The sequence below is a fragment of the Dipodomys merriami genome, unplaced genomic scaffold (genome assembly GCF_024711535.1).
Source record: "Dipodomys merriami isolate MVZ:Mamm:240054 unplaced genomic scaffold, mDipMer1.0.p SCAF_277, whole genome shotgun sequence".
Classification (NCBI taxonomy): domain Eukaryota; kingdom Metazoa; phylum Chordata; class Mammalia; order Rodentia; family Heteromyidae; genus Dipodomys; species Dipodomys merriami.
Window position 1 is genome coordinate 1,294,238 of NW_027204237.1, and position 20,763 is coordinate 1,315,000.

Genomic DNA, 20,763 nt, shown 5'->3' on the forward strand with positions numbered 1-20,763 from the left:
CTATTTGAGTTCAGTCAATAATAATCCTAAAGAAAGGGATTGAGGAAGTCAGAACAGAAAAAAAGAGATGAGGACAGAATCATTATGAAGTAAACATGTGAGGAGAGAGAGAAAGATCAAGACCATGCACAAAACTTGCCAGTGAGAAACAGTTAGGTCAAAAAATGAAAGCAGTTAAGAAGCTGAAGGGGAAACTGCAAGAAGAACCAGTACTGAAGGCCAGAAAGGTGCTGTCTCCTGGCTTTCTGGAGCTAGAAGATCAGAACTCAAAATATGGATTCAGTCAAGATAAAGTACAGCTAATGTAACGTTTAAATGTGAAAGACAGTACTAATTTAAATAAAATATTTTCCCTCAAGCATGTCTTTTGATTATTTCTCACTCAAAGATATTGTTAGGTGTCGGTGGCTCACACCTATACATCTAGGGACCTGGGAGGCAGAGAGAGAGAAGGGAAAGGTTCCAGGTCAGCCTGGGTAAAAGGGGCTGAGAGACATATCTCATTGGAAAAAAGTGTGCGATGGCATACAACTGTAATTCTAGCTATGGTGGGAGGTATTAAATAGGAGGATCACAGGAAAGGCTGGCCTGGAGCAAAAAGCTAGACCCTATCAGAAAACAAAACAAAGAGACTCAAGAGCCAGGTGCTGATGGCTCACATCTGTAATCTTAGCTACTCAGGAGGCTGAAATCTGAGGATCGCAGTCTGAAGCCAGTCCGAGCAGGAAATCCGTGAGACTCTTATCTCCAATGAACTATTTAGAAAAAGCCAGAAATGGTGCTGTGGTTCAAGTGGGAGAGTGCTAGCCTTGAGCATAAAGAAGCTCAGGGACAGTGCCCAGGCCCTGAATTTAAGGCCAGGGTCTGCAAAAAGACTCAAGTAGTAGAGTGCTTACCTAGTAAGCACAAAGCCCTGAGTTAAAACCTCAGAGCTGAAAAATAAAATGAAACATAAATTAGGTTACACTACCTGCTTACCCTCCCCTACACTGTTACCTTTTACGAAGCAGTAGATATTACCTAAACAAATGTGAAAGCTGAGGAAGCCTGAAAAAGGGAACCATTACAAACAAAATGTGTCATTTATTTCTTCCTAAAATATAATAATGTTGACACAGCTATCAATTTATCAGGTAAAACAGCACTAACAAAACTTGGATTAAGACTAGGCTCGGCCACCAGACAGATCCTCTACTCAGGGCTGTAGTTTCCTCAGCCTTGCCAGAAGTGACCTGGCTGTAGTCTCCAAGGGTCAAACTCACTTGGATATGATCTAATGTCTCCTAATGTGCTCAGAGTGTTCCTTCAGCTCTAGGTCCCCACATGTCTGGTGACTCCCCAAGTTCATTCCCTGGGCTATTCTCTACTCCATTTTTCAGCCTTCAGTGCTTTCTGTTTACATTCATTAGTAGACATTCTTTCTCAAAAAGAATTTCCTTTACACATAGGTAGAACTATTACTTTTGTCTGATAAAATGCCCAGTATAATGGTGGACATGCAACCGGGACTAAGATAATGTTGATGAATGAAAATAATCAACTAGCTAGCACCTGAACACTATACAAACTGCTTGTGATCCAATACCATAACTTTGCATTTGTGGTCTGAATTTAATATATTTGATAGTTCCTTCTGGGGCAAAATCTGCCAGAAAAAGATCCTCAGAGGATAGAAGAGGAAGACTTTGAAACTGCAACTTAGTTGTGAATAGCTCCATTTTAAATGCTGTAGAAAGAGACTATTGGATGTGTGGTAATGTGTACCTATAGTCTCAGCTACCCTAGAAGCTAACACAGGAGGATCACTTGAGTCCAGGAATTTGAGACTAGTCTGGGCAACACAGAGATCTTGTCTCAAAAGAAAAAACAAAACCCAGAACAAAGCTGAGCTGGGTATTGTACACTTGAAGCCACTTGGGAGATGAGGGCAAGAGAATCACAAGTTCTAGGCTCTCCTCTTCCCACCAACCCTCCCCCCAAAACAAAAACAAACCCCACGAACAAAAGGCTAGGGTTGTTGCCCAAGTGGTACAGTGCTTATTATCATGACTGAGGCCCCTGGGGGTTCAATCTCTAGTACTGAAAAAAAATGTTGTTTTACAATCTTATTTCACTCTGCTCTGTATTATTAAGTGTGTATATACAGGTAAAATTTTGACAAATTTGGCAGGTAAAGCATCTCTCTGCTCTTATAATTTGCATGAGGGCAGTTACTTAAGTGCTTTCTTCTTTCTGAAACACTGCCCTCCACTGCCTTCAAGGGTACCCACTATCCTGCTTCTCTTTCCCCTTAACCCTGTCTGTACATAGTTCTGTCCCCCTAGCCCCTTGGAATCTCTACCTGCTGATGAGTTCATCTGACACCTGAGTGTCATCACAGTAACAGCAGGCACCAAGTTCACACAGCAGACGTTGCTGGATGCCAAAAGTTACATCTGAAGCCTGACTGGATATCACCACAGTCAGAAGCCTGGAAACACCAGCAGGTCCCAACCTGCTAATGGCTGTTCTCTCCCAGAATCTTTCTGCATTCTAAAGTCTTTTAACCCTCTCACTTGTGGGTGTGAGTGTCTCTTCCACTGTGGAAGAGCCTCCTGGCTCTTCCTCATCCTTCTGTTGTGATCCACTTGCTCTTACCCACTCTCTATAGGTTTCTAGACATAAATCTGCTGTGTAGAGTGGATTTCATAGCTTCAAGCAGAATTTCTAACTGGCATTTGAGTGGATTCCTGACACAGGGGTTTGTTGAACACTGTCCCCTGCAGGTCCCCTTCAGAAGCCCAAATGGCATTATATAATCAAATACACCAAGCACTTGGTGGCCTAGCACCTATCACCTAATCCCAGTTGTCAGACCTTCAGTTTTGTCTGGCTACCCACCTTGTATACCTGTCACAATCATTAGACTACTTTAGTCCTTCTTCTGTCCCACTGTTGATACTTCTGCTCATCTGAACATGTGGCTTCCTGGACCTAAAATGTCAGGATGGCCTCTGTGTGCAGGATGCAGCTGAGGCAACACTTCTCCTTGTCCTTGTGGGCAGATACATCCCCTCATCCTCACCCTACTCACTCACTGCATCAGCTTTGCATGTGGTTTCATTCCCAAATTTTCTCATGCACAAGGCAGTGAACGTCTCAAGGCAGGGACTATCATCTTAATTTCCCTGTGGATCTCAATGCCAGGCTTATGTTTAGGGTTTCAACCCCATGGCTTTTATTTCTACTCTGAAAAAAAGTCCCCAACCCATAACCTTCACAAACCTTCTGTACTACTTATTTTCATGGTTTGCTCAGGGTGGGCATCAGTTCTCTACCTGTGACTGGCACTCTAGTACACCAGCCACATGCAAAGCCATGAGTTTTAATGACTGAAGCCACACAGCTAAATGTAGGACTGCCAAGACCTATTGTGATAGAATATGAAAAGAACAACTAAAAAGTGCAGAGAGAATAATTTTCTATAGGAAATAAAAATGATCCAGTGTTATAAAAAACACAGTCAAGGACAAAGCTAATGATTGGCCTTTTAGTCTGAGGATTTGTTCAATTCTATCACAAGATCCTATGTGAACTCCTATGTTATGGTAGTCAGACCCAGAGGCTGCTGTGGAACAGGGGCATATCTAGGTGCCTGAAGGATGCTGGGAAAAAGGTCTTGTTCCCATGGTATGCTTTCTCTTCACATCAAAAACAAATAAAATGTAATGGAATAATCTCTGTTTTCACAGTGAACCTTTAGCCAATGGTTTACTTCTTGGACATTTTTTTCCCCTTCTAGTAACAGGGTTTGAACTCAGGATTTCAAATTTGTTTGGTTGGTGTTCTACCACTTAAATCTCTCCTCTAGATTGTTTTATTTGTTTTTGCTGATTATTTTGGTGATGGAGTCTCTCAGACTTTTCTATCATGGCTGACTTCAAACTATGATCCTCCTGAGTAACTAGCATAACAAGAATATTTCACTGGCTATAAAACCCACGAGTAAAAACATTAATTTAGTCTTTAGAAGTTTGTCCCTCATTTTTCATTTTAGTTCTTGTTATTTCCTATCTTCTTGGCCCCTATACTTATAATCCCTGGTGCTATAATTTTAGTAAAGAACACAACAAATGATTAATAGCTACTAACACATCTCTAGTAAATAAATCAACATTAGCTTTGTGTGTTATTTTTCTCAAGGGGAATGCATTTTAAAAGAAAATATGTGGGGATAGGCATAGTGCCTCCTAATTGTAATCCTAGCACTGGAGGATGAAGCAAGAGGAAGAGAACCTGAACCAGAGGGACGGCAAAAGAAGACTCTTAGGGAGGATGGGAAGGGATGGGAAGGGGAAAGAAAGGAGGAGGCAACAATGTTTGATAAGAAATGTATCATTACCTTGCCCATGTAATTGTAAACCCTCTGTACAGTATTTTCACACACACACACAAAAAAACTTTTTCAAAAACTAGAAAGTATTTGAAGTTACAAGACAGGGAAATGATTCTTGAATTGGAACATTTTGCACAAATATTTTATGTGGGAGAAAGAAAGCTATTTGTTTAGAAATATACTTAAAGCAGCCAACCTTCAGAATTAAAAAGGAGTGACAGTCCCTTTAGCTGGGGAAAAACATAGTTAGAAGATGTAAATTAGGGCTGGGAAGGTGGCTCAGTGGTAGAGCGCTTGCCTTGCATGCATGAGGCCCTGGGTTTGATTCCTCAGCACCATATAAGCAAAAAGAAAAAAGCCGGAAGTGGCGCTGTGGCTCAAGTGGTAGAGCACTAGCCTTGAGCTGAAGAGCTGAGGGACAGCGCCCAGGCCCAGAGTTCAGGCCCCACGACCGGACCAAAACAAAAAAAAAGATGTGAATTATTTTAGGGAAATTCCAAAAGAGAAAGAAAAGTATGTATTTTTCTCAAAACAGAAGCTAGCTAGGTGCTGGTGGCCCTGACACACACACACACACACAGACACACACAGACAGACACACACACATGCACACGCACACACACACACACATACACACACCCAAGGCAGTTAAAAAAAACAGTCAGGGCTGGGAAGGTAGCTCAGTGGTAGAGTGCTTGCCTAGCATGCATGAGGCCCTGGGTTTGATTCCTTAGCACCACATAAGAAGAAAAAGCAGGAAGTGGTACTGTGGCTCAAGTGGTAGAGTGCTAGCCTTGAACTGAAGAACAGCACTCAGGCCTAGAGTTCAAGCCCCAGGACTAGCCAAAAAAAAAAAAAATTGTTTTGTGAATGCATGGTATAGTGTGAATATTAACTATACACTTACACACAGTTAAGGTGGACCATTTTGTGTAGTTTACAAATGATCAGTTCTAAAATAAACTGCATCTTTTAAAGGTCATCACTTATTTGATGGAAGTAGTAAGTATAATGCTCAAAAATATATATAGTTTGTCTTTTGAATACAAGTGCCTGTTTTTCTGGAAGGAGCATTTTTACCTCCACCCAAAACATGATTTCCTTCACCATGGATGAAGTTAGAAAATAAAATATGATTGTGGCAATACCAGCTTTTATATAAGTAGCAACTTAGCCATGTATTTTCACTTTTATATTTAGCTAAAGCAATGCATAGTTTCAGGTTTTTCCTCTTTTTCAACAGCTAGCAAGGGTGAGAAACTTTTTCCTGCCAAGGGCCATTTGGATATTTCTAACATTATTCGTGGGTTATATAAAATTATCAGTATAGGCAGCTGACAACAAAAATACATGTCTCTTCCATCAGGTGCTAAATGATTTTGCAGGCCTTTTATGGTCTAATGGCCTGACATTTCCCACCTCTGAAAAGGAGAGAAGAAATTAATTAGTATTAAGAATCTTGTCATAGCTGGGTACTGGTGGCTCAAGCCTGTAATCCTATATACTACTGAGACCTGAGGATTGTGGTTTGAAGCCAGCCCAGGCAGGAAAGTAAGACTCTTATGCATGAAACTCTTATCTCCAATTAACCACCAGAAAACTGGAAGTGGAGCTGTGGCTCAAAGTGGTAGAGTGCTAGCCTTGAGCAAAAAGAGCTCAGGGATAGCACCCAGGTCCTAAGTTCAAGACCCATTACTGACAAGAACAAAAAACAAAAAAACTTGTTACAAATCATGTACCATCTTCAGTATAGAATAACATTTTCTATGTTCCATAGGAGCCCAAGGAGACACAACATAAGCAGTGTTCTAGAAGCCACATTAATCCTACAAAACCCTAGATGTCATGCTTGCTTGGCTGGCACTAGACCACCTGAGCCATGATGACTCCAGTCTAGTCTTTTCTGGTTATTTTGGAAATGGAGTCTAATGGATTTTTCTGCCAGGGCTGGCCTTGTATCATGATCCTCCACATATCAGCCTCTTCACTAACTAAGATTATAGATGAGAGCTATTTGTGCCCAGTGCAGGACCTGTCTGTTTTTCAAGAGGGTCTCACTTTGTAGCCCAGGCTGCCCTTGAAGTTGTGATCCTCCTGCCTCTGTCTCCAGAGTAACTGTGATTACAAGTGTGCATTAACATGTCTGGCAAGTAACTTCTCTTTTTGATGTTCATATCCTTCCAACTTACTGCTATCCACACCAGCCATTAGCTGCCCTCTTCCTAGCACCACTTAGTTGGTTAGAAATAACTCATCCTGCCCATTTCTGGAAGAATTATGACACTGAAAACTAGTGGGGAATTCTCTACTCTCTAGTCAAGGGATCAAAGTGATTACTGAGTTCCTAGGAGGCACTCATAAAGAGACAGAGGAAAGTCTTACCTTGTTTGATCTGAAGGATGCTGAAAAAGGCTATCATGGTCCACAGAAAATAGCTACTAGGTGGCCCTCCCAAATTTCCTTGAGGTTCCAATTTTTAGATAGTGATATAAGGATAAAGCAAGCAGTATTCTACTTGGCCAGCAACATAATGTACTTAAAATAGAGCAGGCAGAGAATAAACAGGCAAACAAGAGTTCCAAAATGCCACATGCAATATCTTTTTTGTTTATTTAGTCCAGTCATATATGACAGAAAAAAAAAAGACCTTGTAATAGATTTGGAAAGGAATAATGCTATTTTAATGGAGTTAGGGGTAAAATGATACAACTATCACCCCTTGTTTAAAATAATTTAAAAAAAGAACTATTATTGCTTATCTTTTACTTTGGTTTACTAGAGCAAATTCAGAATGAGTTAAAGAACAACAATTTATGGCTTGTCTAAATTCTGGTGAGAACTGTACTCTTTAACTCTGTTCTCTAAAACTATTTTAGAATATGACAAGAAACCACTTCCAAAGAGGTTATATAACTGTACTAAATGTATTTATTTCTGAGTTTATAAATAATGGTGCTAATAATTTAATTCTGCAGACTGGTTTAATGATATATACACAATAAGGGGCCATATGAGCCTCTGAGAAACACAGCAAAGAGGCTAGGAGGACCTACCCTAGAGCTAGGCTGACTTGGATTTGAATCTTGCCCCTGCTATTTATTGTCTACCTGTCCCTGAGCAACTTATTTAAATTTTATACACCTCAATTTCCTATTTTATAAAAAGGAGACACTATACCTCATAGGGCAGTGAGGCACAGGTATGAGGGCACAAATGTTTAAAGTGCCTATAACTGTGTATGATACCTATGGTATAGAAGTATTTGTTAATAGGAACTCAAAACAAATTCTGTGGGTGGGGTCTCAGTAGTAACATTTCATACTCTGTCAACAAGGCAATTGGAAAAGCAGAGGTTTGGCTGTCTCAAGCATTCACCAAGGCAGCAGGTTATCACAGAGCCAAGTTGTTTCAGTTCAGAAAGCAAAGCCATTCTCAAGGGGTAGGGGAGGAAGAGGGACACAGCTTAAGAGCCAACCTATGGGAGACTGGCTGGAAACCGAAGAGCTGGAATCAGAGCGCTTTATTTTACTCCCAGGATGGTGAACTAGAATAAAAAATAAGTAAACACAAAGAAACAGAGAGAGCAGGAAACATAGAACCAGTCAAGAAAGACAAACTGGCAGAGAGTGGGGGAGCCTCCAGTCCACCCACATGCAGCTCTGCTACAGGAGGAAGGAGAGGATGTAGCCGAGCAGGATTTAGTGATGAAGGATTTGGTTGGTCGTGCCCTGCTGCAGCCCTAGCTTCTAGCTGCTTGGATTAAGTTGATGATTTTTTTGGCTGGTGGGCACCTTTTCATGCCTAGCCAGAAGGTGTTTCTCAACCTTGCTTAGGCAACCATGTGTCTTAGAAGTGTCTGGGCTGCTGACAGATATCCTGAACCTCCTCCTGGTCAAGGGGGCTCACTAGTCCTTTCTTATATGGGAAGGACCCAATATTTTCCCTGATTTTCAGCCATAAGAATTACAGGCTAAGGCATCTGAGAGAAAAACCTAAAGGACTACGTCAGGCTCTTCACCAGACTGGTGTTAACATAATGCTCCAAACTGCAACATTTGGATGATACTAATATGATCATAGTTCTCATTCCTGTGTTCTCCTCCTGAAGCCCTGGGCTAGATGAGAGGATACCTGCACACCTTAACAACAGAACAATAAACAAAATGCTTTCTTACCTCGGCAGGGATCATTTTTCACTAAAAATTCATCCAAGGCCATCCATCCTCCACCAACTCGAACCATCACGGTGCTACGCAGAATACGGACCAGCCGCAACTGCTGAGAATCCCCAAACTGTAGAATAAAGGGGAACTTAGTTTATGAGTATGCCTTAAGGCATATCTCTATTTTTTCCCCAAAAGCAGACTGTATTCAGACAGGAATGATAATATTAATTTTTTTATTTTAATTAATTTTCTCAAGAAATTGAGCCATAGTACTCAATCATTTGAACCATAGCTCCAGTTCTGTTTTTTTTTTTTTTCTTGTTAACTAGAAATGAGAATCTCATGGACTTTCTTGCCTGGGCTGGCTTTGAACTGCAATCCTCGGATTTCAGGTCTCCTGAGTACCTAAGATTACAGTTGTGAGCTACTGGCCTGGCCAATATGACAGTTTGGAGAAAAATCTTAAATTCTTTTTTTTGTCTCTGTGTGTGTTTTTTAAATTTTTTATTGAAGAGTTGGCAGAAACACCAAGCGACAGATATGCCTTCTTGAGGGCTATAAATGTAATTCAGTGATAGAACACTTGCTTCCTAATGTGCAAGACCTTGGGCTAGATCCTCAACACAAGAAGAAAAAAAAGAGAGCTTGGTTCAGACTAGAGTATATCTCAAATACTTTCGACTAGGAAAATGCCAGCTCTGTGTACCAAAAGGAGAGGAAGAAGATAAACAAATGTTGCTCACTTTATTCTTTTAAAGATTCTGCCCAAATTGTAGCACCCCATGTTGTAAAGCTTAAAGGGTGTATGTGTATTTATCAACTTCTGAATACAGTGTGCTCAAAAATTAAATGGAGAAAATACTGAATCAAGCATGAAGAAAACCTTTGCAAAGCATCACTACAAAGTTAGAAGAAAATTTGATACTTTCTGCATCCAGTTTTCACAGTGAAACCTAAGTATTTCTATATGTGATTACACCAGCAGAAAGGTTTTCTTTAGCTGGACAAATGATTAGGTAACATAGATGAAATACAAATTTTAATCTCCCATCATAATCATAATCTTTTTTTTTTTTTTTTTGCCAGTCCTGAGCTTCTTTTTGCTCAAGGCTAGCGCTCTACCACTTGAGCCACAGTGCCACTTCCAGCGTTTTCTGTGTATGTGGTACTGAGGAATCAAATCCAGGGTTCATGCATGCTAGGCAAGCACTCTACCACTAAGCCACATTCCCAGCCCCATAATCATTCTTAGTATCTTACAACAAGCATGATTTTTTTTTTCTGGAATCAGAATTGCTGAGTAGCCTAGACCAGCTTTGAATTCTAGATTCTCCTGTCTCAGCTTCCTGAATATTGGGTTTATAGGTATGCACCACTACACTGGGCTCACATACATGCTTTTCTGTTACTTTTTTCCCCCCTTTTTTCTTGCCTAACTTTACTACTTCCCAGATCTACCTTAACACCAGTCTTTCCCAGTGTATAAATCATCCTCTTCCCAGAATGAAAAGGAAACAAAAGACAAGTATACCAAAATTCCAAAACAAACATCAAACATATAGTTAAAGAAATGTAATTTTAGCCCAGTGCTGGTACAGTCCCACCTGTAATCTTAGCTACTCAGGAGGCTGAGATCTGAGGATCACAGTTCAAAGCCAGCAAGGCAGTAAAGTCTGTGAGACTCTTATCTCCAATTAACCAATCAGAAAACCAGAAATGGAGCTGTGGCTCAAAGTGATAGAGTGCTAGCTTTGGGCCAAAAAACTGAGAGACAACACTGAGGCCCTGAGTTCAAGCCCCACAACTGACCAAAAAAGAAAAGAAAAGAAATGCAAATTTTAAGGGAACGGTCCTAGAGAGGTGATAAAGGGACTACTTAATCATCTAGTTAGGATTTTCATTTATAGAGTCATAACTTTGAAACGAAGCAGAAAAATAGAAAATCTGACTGCAAATGTGAGAAAGGATGTCTGAAAAGGCATATAACCATCCTTCTTCAATATTAATGAATTGCTGATAATTCTCCATACTTTTGTGCTGACTCAAATGCATTATTTGTATTGACACGGAGACTGAAAAACACTGTCCCCCTCCTTCTCTAGCCATATATTTTGAAACCTAATAATCTTACATGATTCATTTGACAGGAATTTTTAAATTTTGGAAGTCCTGGGGATTAAATCAAGAGTCTAGAGTAGGGGTAGGGAACCTTTTTTCAGTTAAGGGCCATTTGGCTATTTATAACATCATTCTTGGGTCATACAAAATTATCAGTACAGGCAGTCAGATGAGCTACAGGCAGCCAATGAGAAGAATATGTTTATCACATCATGTGCCAGATGATTTCAAGGGTCTTATCTGGCCCAACATGCCTCATTCCTAGTAGGCAAGAGCTGTACCAATGAGCACATCCCCAGCTTAACTATATAATTTTTAAAATTCTATGTAAAGGGCTGGGAAGGTGGCTCAGTGGTAGAGCGCTTGCCTTGCATCCATGAGGCCCTGGGTTTGATTCCTCAGCACCACATAAGCAAAAAGAAAAAACCTGAAGTGGTGCTGTGGCTCAAGTGGTAGAGTGCTAGCCTTGAGCTAAAGAGCTGAGGGACAGCGCCCAGGCCCAGAGTTCAGGCCCCACGACCGGACCCCCTCCCCCCCAAAAAATAAAGATTCTATGTAAGTGAGTGAAAGCATGGAGCAGAAGCAGCAGCATTACCTACAGCATTGCTTCTCCAAGGACTGATGCTGTTGTCATGGAGGGGGCAGGTTCTAGGTGTTACTGAGATTTCATCAGACATAAGTGCAGTAACACTGCACTAGGGTTTTTTTTCTGGATAGTTGAGGGGAGGGAAGGATATGTACTTATGTGTCTCCCTGAGTGAACAAAAGAACCCTAGAGTTCTTTTTTCTTGGACTACTGTGTCTTCTGGTGTATTTCTCCATTTATCTCATAATTGTTTTGCTTTTAATTTCTCAGTGAAGATCTGGTTAAAAGATTTGCTGAGGGGCTGAGAAGGTGGCTCAGTGGTAGAGTGCTTGCCTTGTATGCATGAGGCCCTGGGTTTGATTCCTCAGCACCACATAAGCAGAAAAAAAAGCCGGAAGTGGTGCTATGGCTCAAGTGGTAGAGTACTAGCCTTGAGCTGAAGAGCTGAGGAAAGTGCCCAGGCTCAGACCGCATGACCGGACCCAAAAAAAAAAAAAAAAAAAAAAAAGATTTGCTGAGCTCTGGAAAATGGAGGCTTGATCCAAAGCATTTGACGTCAGAACAACTGCAGCTGGAGAAACTGAGACCAGGGTGATGAGTGTGGAAGAGTTACTGCACCTCTAAAAATGGGAAATACAGAACAGGGTGTAAGAAAAGCTGAGAACTCAGAACCAGGGTCCTGAGGGCCAGTAACCATTGTTTCCTTGTCTCATAGGAGTTTGGATTCTTTTTTTTTTTTTGGGGGGGGGTTCCGGTCGTGGGCCCTGAACTCTAGGCTTGGGCACTGTCCCTCAGCTCTTCAGCTCAAGGTTAGCATTCTACCACTTGAGCTACAGCACTACTTCCAGCTTTTTTCTTTTTTTGCTTGTGTGGTGATAAGGAATCGAACCCAGGGCCTGAGGCATGCAAGGCAAGCGCTCTACCACTGAGCCACCTTCCCAGCCCAGGAGCTTGGATTCTTACATCAGCTGTTTGACAGTGGCATGTGAAGTCTGAGTTGTGAACTAAAGTGAACTTCATAGTTCTGTTTGCAATATTAGAACACCTTATTGGGCACTTTCCTGGTCAATGGCACAATGGAGAAGGGTCCCAAGAACTCGCATAGCTATCAGAAGGCAGATATGCTTGGGCACTTGACTGCAATGTTTAACTGCTTAATTAGCAGTGCTGGGGATGAAATCCAGAACTTCACACATGCTAGGCAAGTGTTTTGCCACCAAGCTATAATAATAGCATTATTATTTTTGTGGTAATGGACTACACACTTGCCAGTAGGTACTATATTGCTTGAGTCATGACTCTAGCCCTTTTAATTTCTGAGATTAGAGTCTCATTTTTTGTTAAGTTGTCCTATTTATGATTCCCAAAGTAGATGGGCTAATAGGAACATGTTTAGTTTTTTCTATTCAGATGGAGTCATGTAAACTTTGTGCTTGAACTGCTATACTGATCTCTGCCACCTATGTAGACAGGATAACAGGATAAGTCATCAGTGCCCAGATAAAAACTATGTTTATTACTTTTGGTGCTGGTACTGGGGCTTAAACTCAGGGCCTCACACTCTAATTTGGCATTTTTGCTCAAGGCTGGTGCTCTACTGCTTCATTCACACTTCCACTTTTCCAGCTTTTTTTTTTGGGGGGGGGGGTCCAGTCGTGGGCCCTGAACTCTGGGCCTGGGCGCTGTCCCTCAGCTCTTCAGCTCAAGGTTAGCGCTCTACCACTTGAGCCACAGCACCACTTCCAGCTTTTTTCTTATGTGGTGCTGAGAAATCGAACCCAGGGCCTCATGCATGCAAGGCAAGCGCTCTACCACTTTCCAGCCCCTTTTCCAGCTTTTTGCTGGTTAATTGGAGATAAGAGTCTCATGAAATTTCTGGGCTGGCTTTGAATCATGACCCTCAGATCTCAGCATTTCCTGAGCAGCTAGGATTACAGGCATGAGCCACTAGCTCCCAGCAATTCTATTTTTGAGATAGGGTCTCACTAAATTGCCTATGCTGGTTTCAAACTTTCAGTTCTGTGTCAGCCTCCCAAGTAGCTAAAATTATAGTCTCCTGCCACCTGGCCTGCCTTGCAATGGTCTATTTTAAAGCCAACTTGACTCCTCTCATCTTTAGATTTTTCTATCCCATTCTTTCCATTGGACCAGAATATTACTATAGTTAGTGATTATTCCAGTGATTGAGTCTCAAATTAACTCTTAGTGTTTCTAATTTCACATCAGAGAGACAGATTTTACTCATGCAATTTCCTTTTACATTTGAAGGCATAGCACCCCAGAGCCCTCAAAAAGATCTGAGAGGTTAGAGTTACCAAGCGGAGCCAAGGCTTCCAATTTTTCACAGAAGTATAATTAGGTCCTGTTAGATTCTGGCTGGCCATAATTAGCAAACTTCAGGCCATGCCCAATTATGATTTCCATACCATACTTCTCAGGTTCCTTATCATTATAAAATATAACTCTACATAATATAAATATTAAGGAAGTACTTAAGGAGACAGTGTTAAAATACTTCAGGATTTTCTGTGTAAATGACAAAGTTTATGTTAACTGTCAAAAACTGGTATGAATCACAATTGGGCTGAGGGTTTTCTGACTCACAATATTGAAGTACAAGGCCTGGCTCATTTTACAAGTGGAATGGATTGATCCCACAGGCTTAACTTCCTAAATTGTATTACTTATAACTCAACATAGCAAAACATTACTTCTAGTTAACCTAATTTTGAATGGAAAACTTTATCTTGATTTTTAAAAAAAGTATACTCGTATGCTTTTGCTGCTGAGGCAGCTTTGAGATACCAGCTCTATTAGCATTTTCTCCACTTGGTAAGACCACCAGATGTGACCCAGGCATGCTTCAGATTATGTCCTCTCCCCACAGCAAAGAACAGGCAGCATCAGCTACAAAGACCATATCCACTGAGAAGGACATTGCAAGGCAAACTGTACCTGATTGCCGAGGAAGAACTATAGACAGTAAGAGTAAAGGATGGAGGGAAAAAAAGAGAACATTTTGTCAAACACTAAAGAATAAAAATCATATCATCATGTTACTAGTCTTCCAAATATATACACTGACCATATTCCTATCAAACGCCTGCCATAGGAATATGATTTTGCAATATTCTGCTATTCTTAGCAACTCATTTCTCTTAGGCAATTACAAAAACAAAACAAAACAAAAAAACAAAAACAAACCCAACCCCCCCTAAAAAAAAACACCAAAAACCAAAAAGCAACTAAGAAAATAAAACCCAATAATCAAATATAGCATTACTTGGAGCTCTAACTAAATGCTCTAGGTAAGATTCAAGACAGTCACCCAACACTCTTCAGCTATTGGCACAGAGCTTACCTGATGTACTCTAAGAACTTTTCTTTTTTTAATTGTCATGGGGCTTAAACTTAGGGACTAGGCACCGTCCCTGTGCTTTTTTGCTCAAGGCTAGCACTTTACCACTTTGAGCCACAGCACCACTTTTGGTTTTTGAGTGGTTAATTGGAGATCAGAGTCTCATGGGGACTTTTCTGCCTGGGCTGGCTTTGAACCACAATCCTCAGATCTCAGCCTCCTGAGTAGCTAGGATTACAGGCATAAACCAACTGGAACCCAGCTTCTCAGAACTTTTTTGAAGAATGGAATCTGAATTTTCCTGTGTACCAATCAAATATGGCCATCTAAATTCTCCTTGCCAATCAAACTTTTCTTAGAACTTTAAGGAACCCCAATAAGCTGTTGAATATACTTTAGGGACTCTATTTGGATCCCTCCCCTCTATATTCTTGAGGCTGTTCACAATTAAAAAAAAAAAAGTATAGTTTACTATTAGTCATAGCTAAACCAAGCAGGTCTTTCTAGAGAAGACCCCTGAGCTTGGCTCCCCATCTGTGGCCTAGCTCAGAGAAGGCATACAATCTGTTGAATCTCTACAGCTTACTTGCTACTCAGGAGGCTGAGCTCTGAGGATTGTGGTTCAAAGCCAGCAGGGCAGGAAAGTCTGTAAGACTCTTATATCCAAAAAACCACTCAGAAAACCGAAAGTGGTGCTGTGGCTCAAGTGGTAGAGCGCTCACCTTGAACTGAAGAGCTGAGGGATAGCGCCCAGGCCCAGAGTTTAAGCCCCATGACCAAAAAGAAAAAAAAAAAAATCTCTACAGCTTCTCTATCCATCTGATCCTGGAAGACATTCAGGTTCATGAAGACTAGCTTTCTGGGGTTTAATCATCAGTCATTTGATATAATTGCTTTTGAAAGTGCTTTCTAAAGATCCCTCCCTGAAGACTTCAGCTGGCTCAGAGGCAAGGGTTTTGAAATGTCTCTTATTGTCAACAGCTACTGTTTAGGTAAGTATGGTAATTTTTCAGATGGTACTATGTAAAGCACTAGTAGGATACTGACATTTGATATCCAGAGATGAGAATCAAACAGTAACTATATCTCTAATCCATGGGCTCTGGATACCAGCTGAGAAGGTGAAATTATGTCTACTATATGTCAAGTTGCTTTCAAGGACCGCACAGAAGGGAACCACCACTATGAGAATGTTTTTTGTTTTTGTTTGTTCCCCTTTTCTTACCCGATATTTATTCTCTCCAATCTGTTCCACCTGAAACCTTTTTGCACACTTGCACTGAGCCACTTGTCTTGTGACCTATTGATTGAAAACAATAACAGAAAAGAAAAAGAAAGTGTAAAGGGCAGAGAAAAACTTTCTAGTCAGAGAAACTATGTTATTTTTAAAAAATGTGAACAGAATGAATAAAGCCATTCATTATTCTTCAGGCATTTCATGTTCTTGACACATGGATTTATCTTTTACTCAAAAACACACTGCTTTTATTGAGATAAAAGGGACATTGAGAGAAAAAAATTATATCAAAGAAAAATTTCAGTAACTATATAAAACACTCTCCCATCCTGCTTCAAAATTCCTATACAGGATAGTGCTAATATGTCTACATGAAAATCAAGTAATTAATAAAGCTAATTATGAACTGATCAAAATTTCCTAAGCGGTTGGCATTGTTGTATACCAAGCTAACTCCCAAGACTGGCTCTCCTCCCTTCCTAATACATACTGAAATTTCTATGTGCTAATGAATTTGCTATTTTCGACGATATGGTTTTTAATGAGAAAATGCTTGATGCATACTACAATGAAAACCTCAGTCCTGAATTATGAAGTAGGATGCTCAGAACTGAGAAAGTCCATCCTAAGTGACATGGTACCTATGAACCAGGAAGAGAATAACTCCCTGGAAAGATCCTATGTGGACTTCAGAGAAGCATAGATATAATGGCAATCCTATCTAGACTAGCCCAAGATAGAGCCCAGTAGCCAAAGATACTTTGGGGTCCTTTAACTTACCACCTGAAAGTTAAACAGAATTCCCAATAATCACAGATGAGTCTAAGCATTGATATGGTAACTGCACCCAACCTAATCCAGGACAATAATAAATCTATAGTAAATAATATGGTCATAGTAATTATCATACCTCATCTTCAATTTTATCTGCATCAGTTGTTGGTCGATAAGCATCTTTGTTTGGATGGAGAGCAGCAACGAATTCATAGTAGTCAATGTAGCCATCTCCATCTCTGTCAAAAATGTCAGCCACAGCAGTCATCTCTAACTTAGTGGTAGGGAATTCTAGCAAAAGGAAACAATTTAAAACATTAAAAAGGCTTATTTAGTTCGTATGTGAATAATTGAAAGAAAAAATACTTTTTTCAAAAAAAAATAATTTTTTTAAACTTGAAAACCAACAGTTTACTTTAGAAAACTCAGGAAATTTAAATTATACAGCTAAAAATCATTCTAAAATGATAACATCTAAGGACTACTATTGTAATGATGAGCATATCTGCTTATATATTCTCCTACCCTTATGTAATATACCAAAAAAGGTATAAAATATTACAGTCCCCTGTAGTCCTGCCATTCATTATCCACTTCATCTTGACTTTTGCTTAAAAAGACTATTTTGCCAGAATATTATAATTTTTACAAAGTAAGTGCAAGAAAAGTGGAGATGTGGCTGAAGTGGTAGAGAGCTATCCTTGAGCAAAAAGCCAAGCTAGAGACTTCAAACCCTACTGGTACATTTGCATGCAGGTGTGTACATACATATAAAGAAAGGTGTGAGAAATCCAGGTGTGACTCATGTTTGGAATTATGACTAGACTTACTGGATGCTAAAATGCCATCAATAAACTCCTGACGTGTTATCTTCCCATCCTGGTCCTTGTCAATGCGCCGGAAGAAATCCATGACCCGAGACTTTTTATGATTCATCCAACGCATATACTTTTTCCTCCAGACATCAAAGTCAAAGTTGGCAAATTCCTTCAACTAGAAAGAAATCAAATGTTAGTAATACCTTTGTTCTGGACTCTCAAAGCTTCCCAGAGCATACCCAAACTCTGAGACATTCCGTAAAGCCATGCAGGCCTTCCAGGGGGCACCAACAATGCTATCTATACATTGTCTCATTTGTGAAGGCACATCTTGCTTCTTCATGTAAAGCTATAACCATTTACATGAGCTTTGGTAGAATGCAACAGCAGGAAAAACAGTAACTGAGAAAACATTGTGGGAAACACAGAGTACATAGACTGAGAATGGGTGGAGTCAGCCTTGCTTTCCCTTTGGGCTTTTCCAAAGGTCATCACCACAGAGGTAAGGGAATGAGTTCTATTCCAAGAGGTCTCACCACACCGCTTTCATATTATTTTGAAAGGCTCTATACATATAGCCCATATCAGGAAACTTGTATTTCCCACCATTCTCTGAGACTTTTGTGACAAAATCTGAGTTGAACACAGGAAGCATTAGGAATGCTACCTTGTATCCAAGCATGTTTGGAATGGCATCAGAGGAGGAAATTGCCCACCTGACATATATGTTAAATGTTTGGCTTGTGTAGTGAGGAGAGCCATTTTCAGCTACTTGGATTACGTTGGAGATTCACCAACATATATTGGAGATTTTCTTTCCCCTAGTCTTTCAAAGTTGGAAGGAAGGGGGGAAACAAAGCACCAGAACAGATATACTTAAAATTCAACTGGCCTTTAGAAGTAACAACAACAACAACAACAAAAACACAGAACACTCACTTCCAGGCATAGCTGCTTTGATATGCACAAATAAAAGAATATAAAAGACATTAGAGGTTTGTTTCAGAAACTAGGTAGTACCATATTTTAAAAAATAACTGGACACTTAGAAATAGACCTACTGAAGACTAGCAGTAACCAGATAGTGGGCAATTAATTAAGAAGAAAAAAAAGAAGGAGTCAGGAGCTGGTGGCTCACGCCTGTAATCCTACCTACTCAGGAAGCTAAGATCTGAGGATTGCAGTTCAAAGCCAGCCTGGGCAAGGAAAATCCGTGAGACTCTTATCTCTAATTAACCACCAGAAAACTGGAAGTGGTGCTGTGGCTCAAGTGGTAGAGTGCTCGCCTTGAGCTAAAGAGCACCCAGGCCCAGAGTTCAAGCCCAAGTCTACAACCAACCCCCCCAAAATAATACTTCACAAATTTACATGTCATCTTTGCACAGGGGCCACACTAAACTTTTCTGTATCATTCAATTTTATGGTGCCACATGAATACAACAAAAATTTACTCATTTCATAATCATATAGCATTATTTTTCTATCTTTACATGAATGGGTTAATATCGATTTCTGTGGTAAGCTTTATAGTTACATTCCTCATCATCAGCCATAGAAAGGTCTTGAGGATTGGGCCAAAGGCCTGACCCTTTCTTGCTTTCCATCACCAGATGTAACAACCTCTTTTGTGAAAGGTTTTCTTAAAATGTCTTTTCTCACTTTGGGGTTTGAAGGATTACTAGCACAGGTCTGATTCTACTTCTGGATAGGTAAAGGCACACAGCTCAGACCAAATGGGCATCAAAAACACTTGAAGACCACTCATTAGAGCCATTACCTCCTCCAGTCTATCCAAGGCATCATTCAGCTTCCGCTGGCGTTCCAGTGCTAACAGCCACACTTGCTGCCAGCGGGCAGAGAGCTGATTGATCCGTGGGTTTTTTGCTTCAGATTGTGAGAGGATTGGCATAGGAGGAGGTGTGGGCTGACTTAAGGACTTTCCTAAAAGCAAAAACAATCACAACATCAGAAACCTTGGTTTTGTCAGTCCACAGAGAAATAGCTCTATGTGTGAATTTTAAGAGAAGTTAATAATGATATCCAGCCAATAACTGAGAAAAGAAACATGGGACTTGGCAACATTTAGGTACGGGAGTGTACTGATTCCAGAGTTACTGGTCCTCCTTCTAGCATACAAGTACTTACCTGTCTCCTACACATCTCTAACCAATTCTGTCCTACTTAGTGAACTGAGGACATGTCAACTCAACCATAAGAAGCAGGGGAAGAGCACTTGTGTGTGTCTTTAATTTGTAACAAAACCTTAGTAAATCCTCTTTTGCAACCCAGAACTCACTGCTGATATGAGATTTTGGTACATGTAAGAAGGAATATGATTACTACAAAGTTGGCAATGTGAGGCTTTAATTCACACAGGTTGCTCTGAGAATAAAGTTGATGTAAAAAAAAGAAGCAGGGGAATTCTATAGGTGCTGATTTTTGTTACAGCTAACTTACTGTAAACTAAATATAAATAGCTAAAACTAATGACCACAACAGTACCTTGTAATTTCATACCAATCTGAGAAAATAAAGAGTATAGTTGGTCTGCTGGCACTAGAAGAGTGAATTTCAATAAAAGATTTTTGTTAAAAATCTAGTATGTATTTGAAAATAAAATTTTAATTCTATTTTTTCTTTTGTAGGTTGTGGGGCTTGAACTCTGGGCCTGGCCACTGTCGCTGAGCAGCTCTTCAGCTCAATGCGAGCAAGGGCTCTACCACTTGAGCCACAGAGCCACTTTGTAATTCTTTTTTTGTTTTTTTGGTCCAGTTGTGGGGCCTGAACTCTGGGCCTGGCCGCTGTCCCTCAGCTCTTCAGCTCAAGGCTAGCGCTTTACCACTTGAGCCACAGCACCACTTCTGGCTTTTTTCTTTTTGCTTATGTGGTGCTGAGGAATCGAACCCAGGGCCTCATGCATGCAAGGCAAGCGTTCTACCACTGAGCCACCTTCCCAGCCCTGTAATTCTTTTGATAGGCACTTTGAAAGTGATCTTTCTCCTTCTCTCTCCCTTGCTCTCTCTTTCTGTACTTCAGTCTTTCTTTCTTCCTTTTCCTTTGTGTATGGGAGGAGCGCTCATTTTCAAAGAGCAGGAAGGAAGCAACCTAGCACATTTGGACTGGAAACATACTGCTACCACTGCGAGATTTCTCGATGAAAGGAGCATGGGTAGGCTCTACATTCTTCCTTTTGTATGTTTTCGTGACCCGGTCCACATCAGGTTGTTTGCGTGTCATTTCCTCCATAAATGTCTGTTAAACATAAAAAAGAAAAATATGAAAGAGAAATGGAAATATGAAACTTTTAATTAAGGGCAAGCCCAATCTAACT

General features: G+C 40.4%; 1 protein-coding gene and 1 pseudogene across 19 annotated transcripts in view; both read right to left on the minus strand.

Moving 5' to 3' along the window:
* The window catches only part of LOC138837863 (microtubule-actin cross-linking factor 1-like), a 254,302-nt gene that overhangs the window by 6,360 nt on the left and 227,179 nt on the right, over nt 1-20,763 (minus strand). For 8 of the 19 annotated variants that reach the window (XM_070036897.1, XM_070036896.1, XM_070036895.1 and 5 more), the window contains 8 exons: nt 20,564-20,684; nt 19,210-19,373; nt 17,445-17,607; nt 16,751-16,905; nt 15,829-15,903; nt 14,201-14,218; nt 8,551-8,668; nt 7,851-7,919 (listed from right to left, as the gene is read on the minus strand). In XM_070036897.1, the coding sequence (XP_069892998.1) occupies nt 7,851-7,919; nt 8,551-8,668; nt 14,201-14,218; nt 15,829-15,903; nt 16,751-16,905; nt 17,445-17,607; nt 19,210-19,373; nt 20,564-20,684 (883 nt within the window). The remainder of the gene's footprint in view (nt 1-7,850; nt 7,920-8,550; nt 8,669-14,200; nt 14,219-15,828; nt 15,904-16,750; nt 16,906-17,444; nt 17,608-19,209; nt 19,374-20,563; nt 20,685-20,763) is intronic. The other 11 variants (XM_070036899.1, XM_070036902.1, XM_070036900.1 and 8 more) reach the window with 3 other exon arrangements.
* On the minus strand, nt 18,778-18,873 carry LOC138837864 (U6 spliceosomal RNA; annotated as a pseudogene).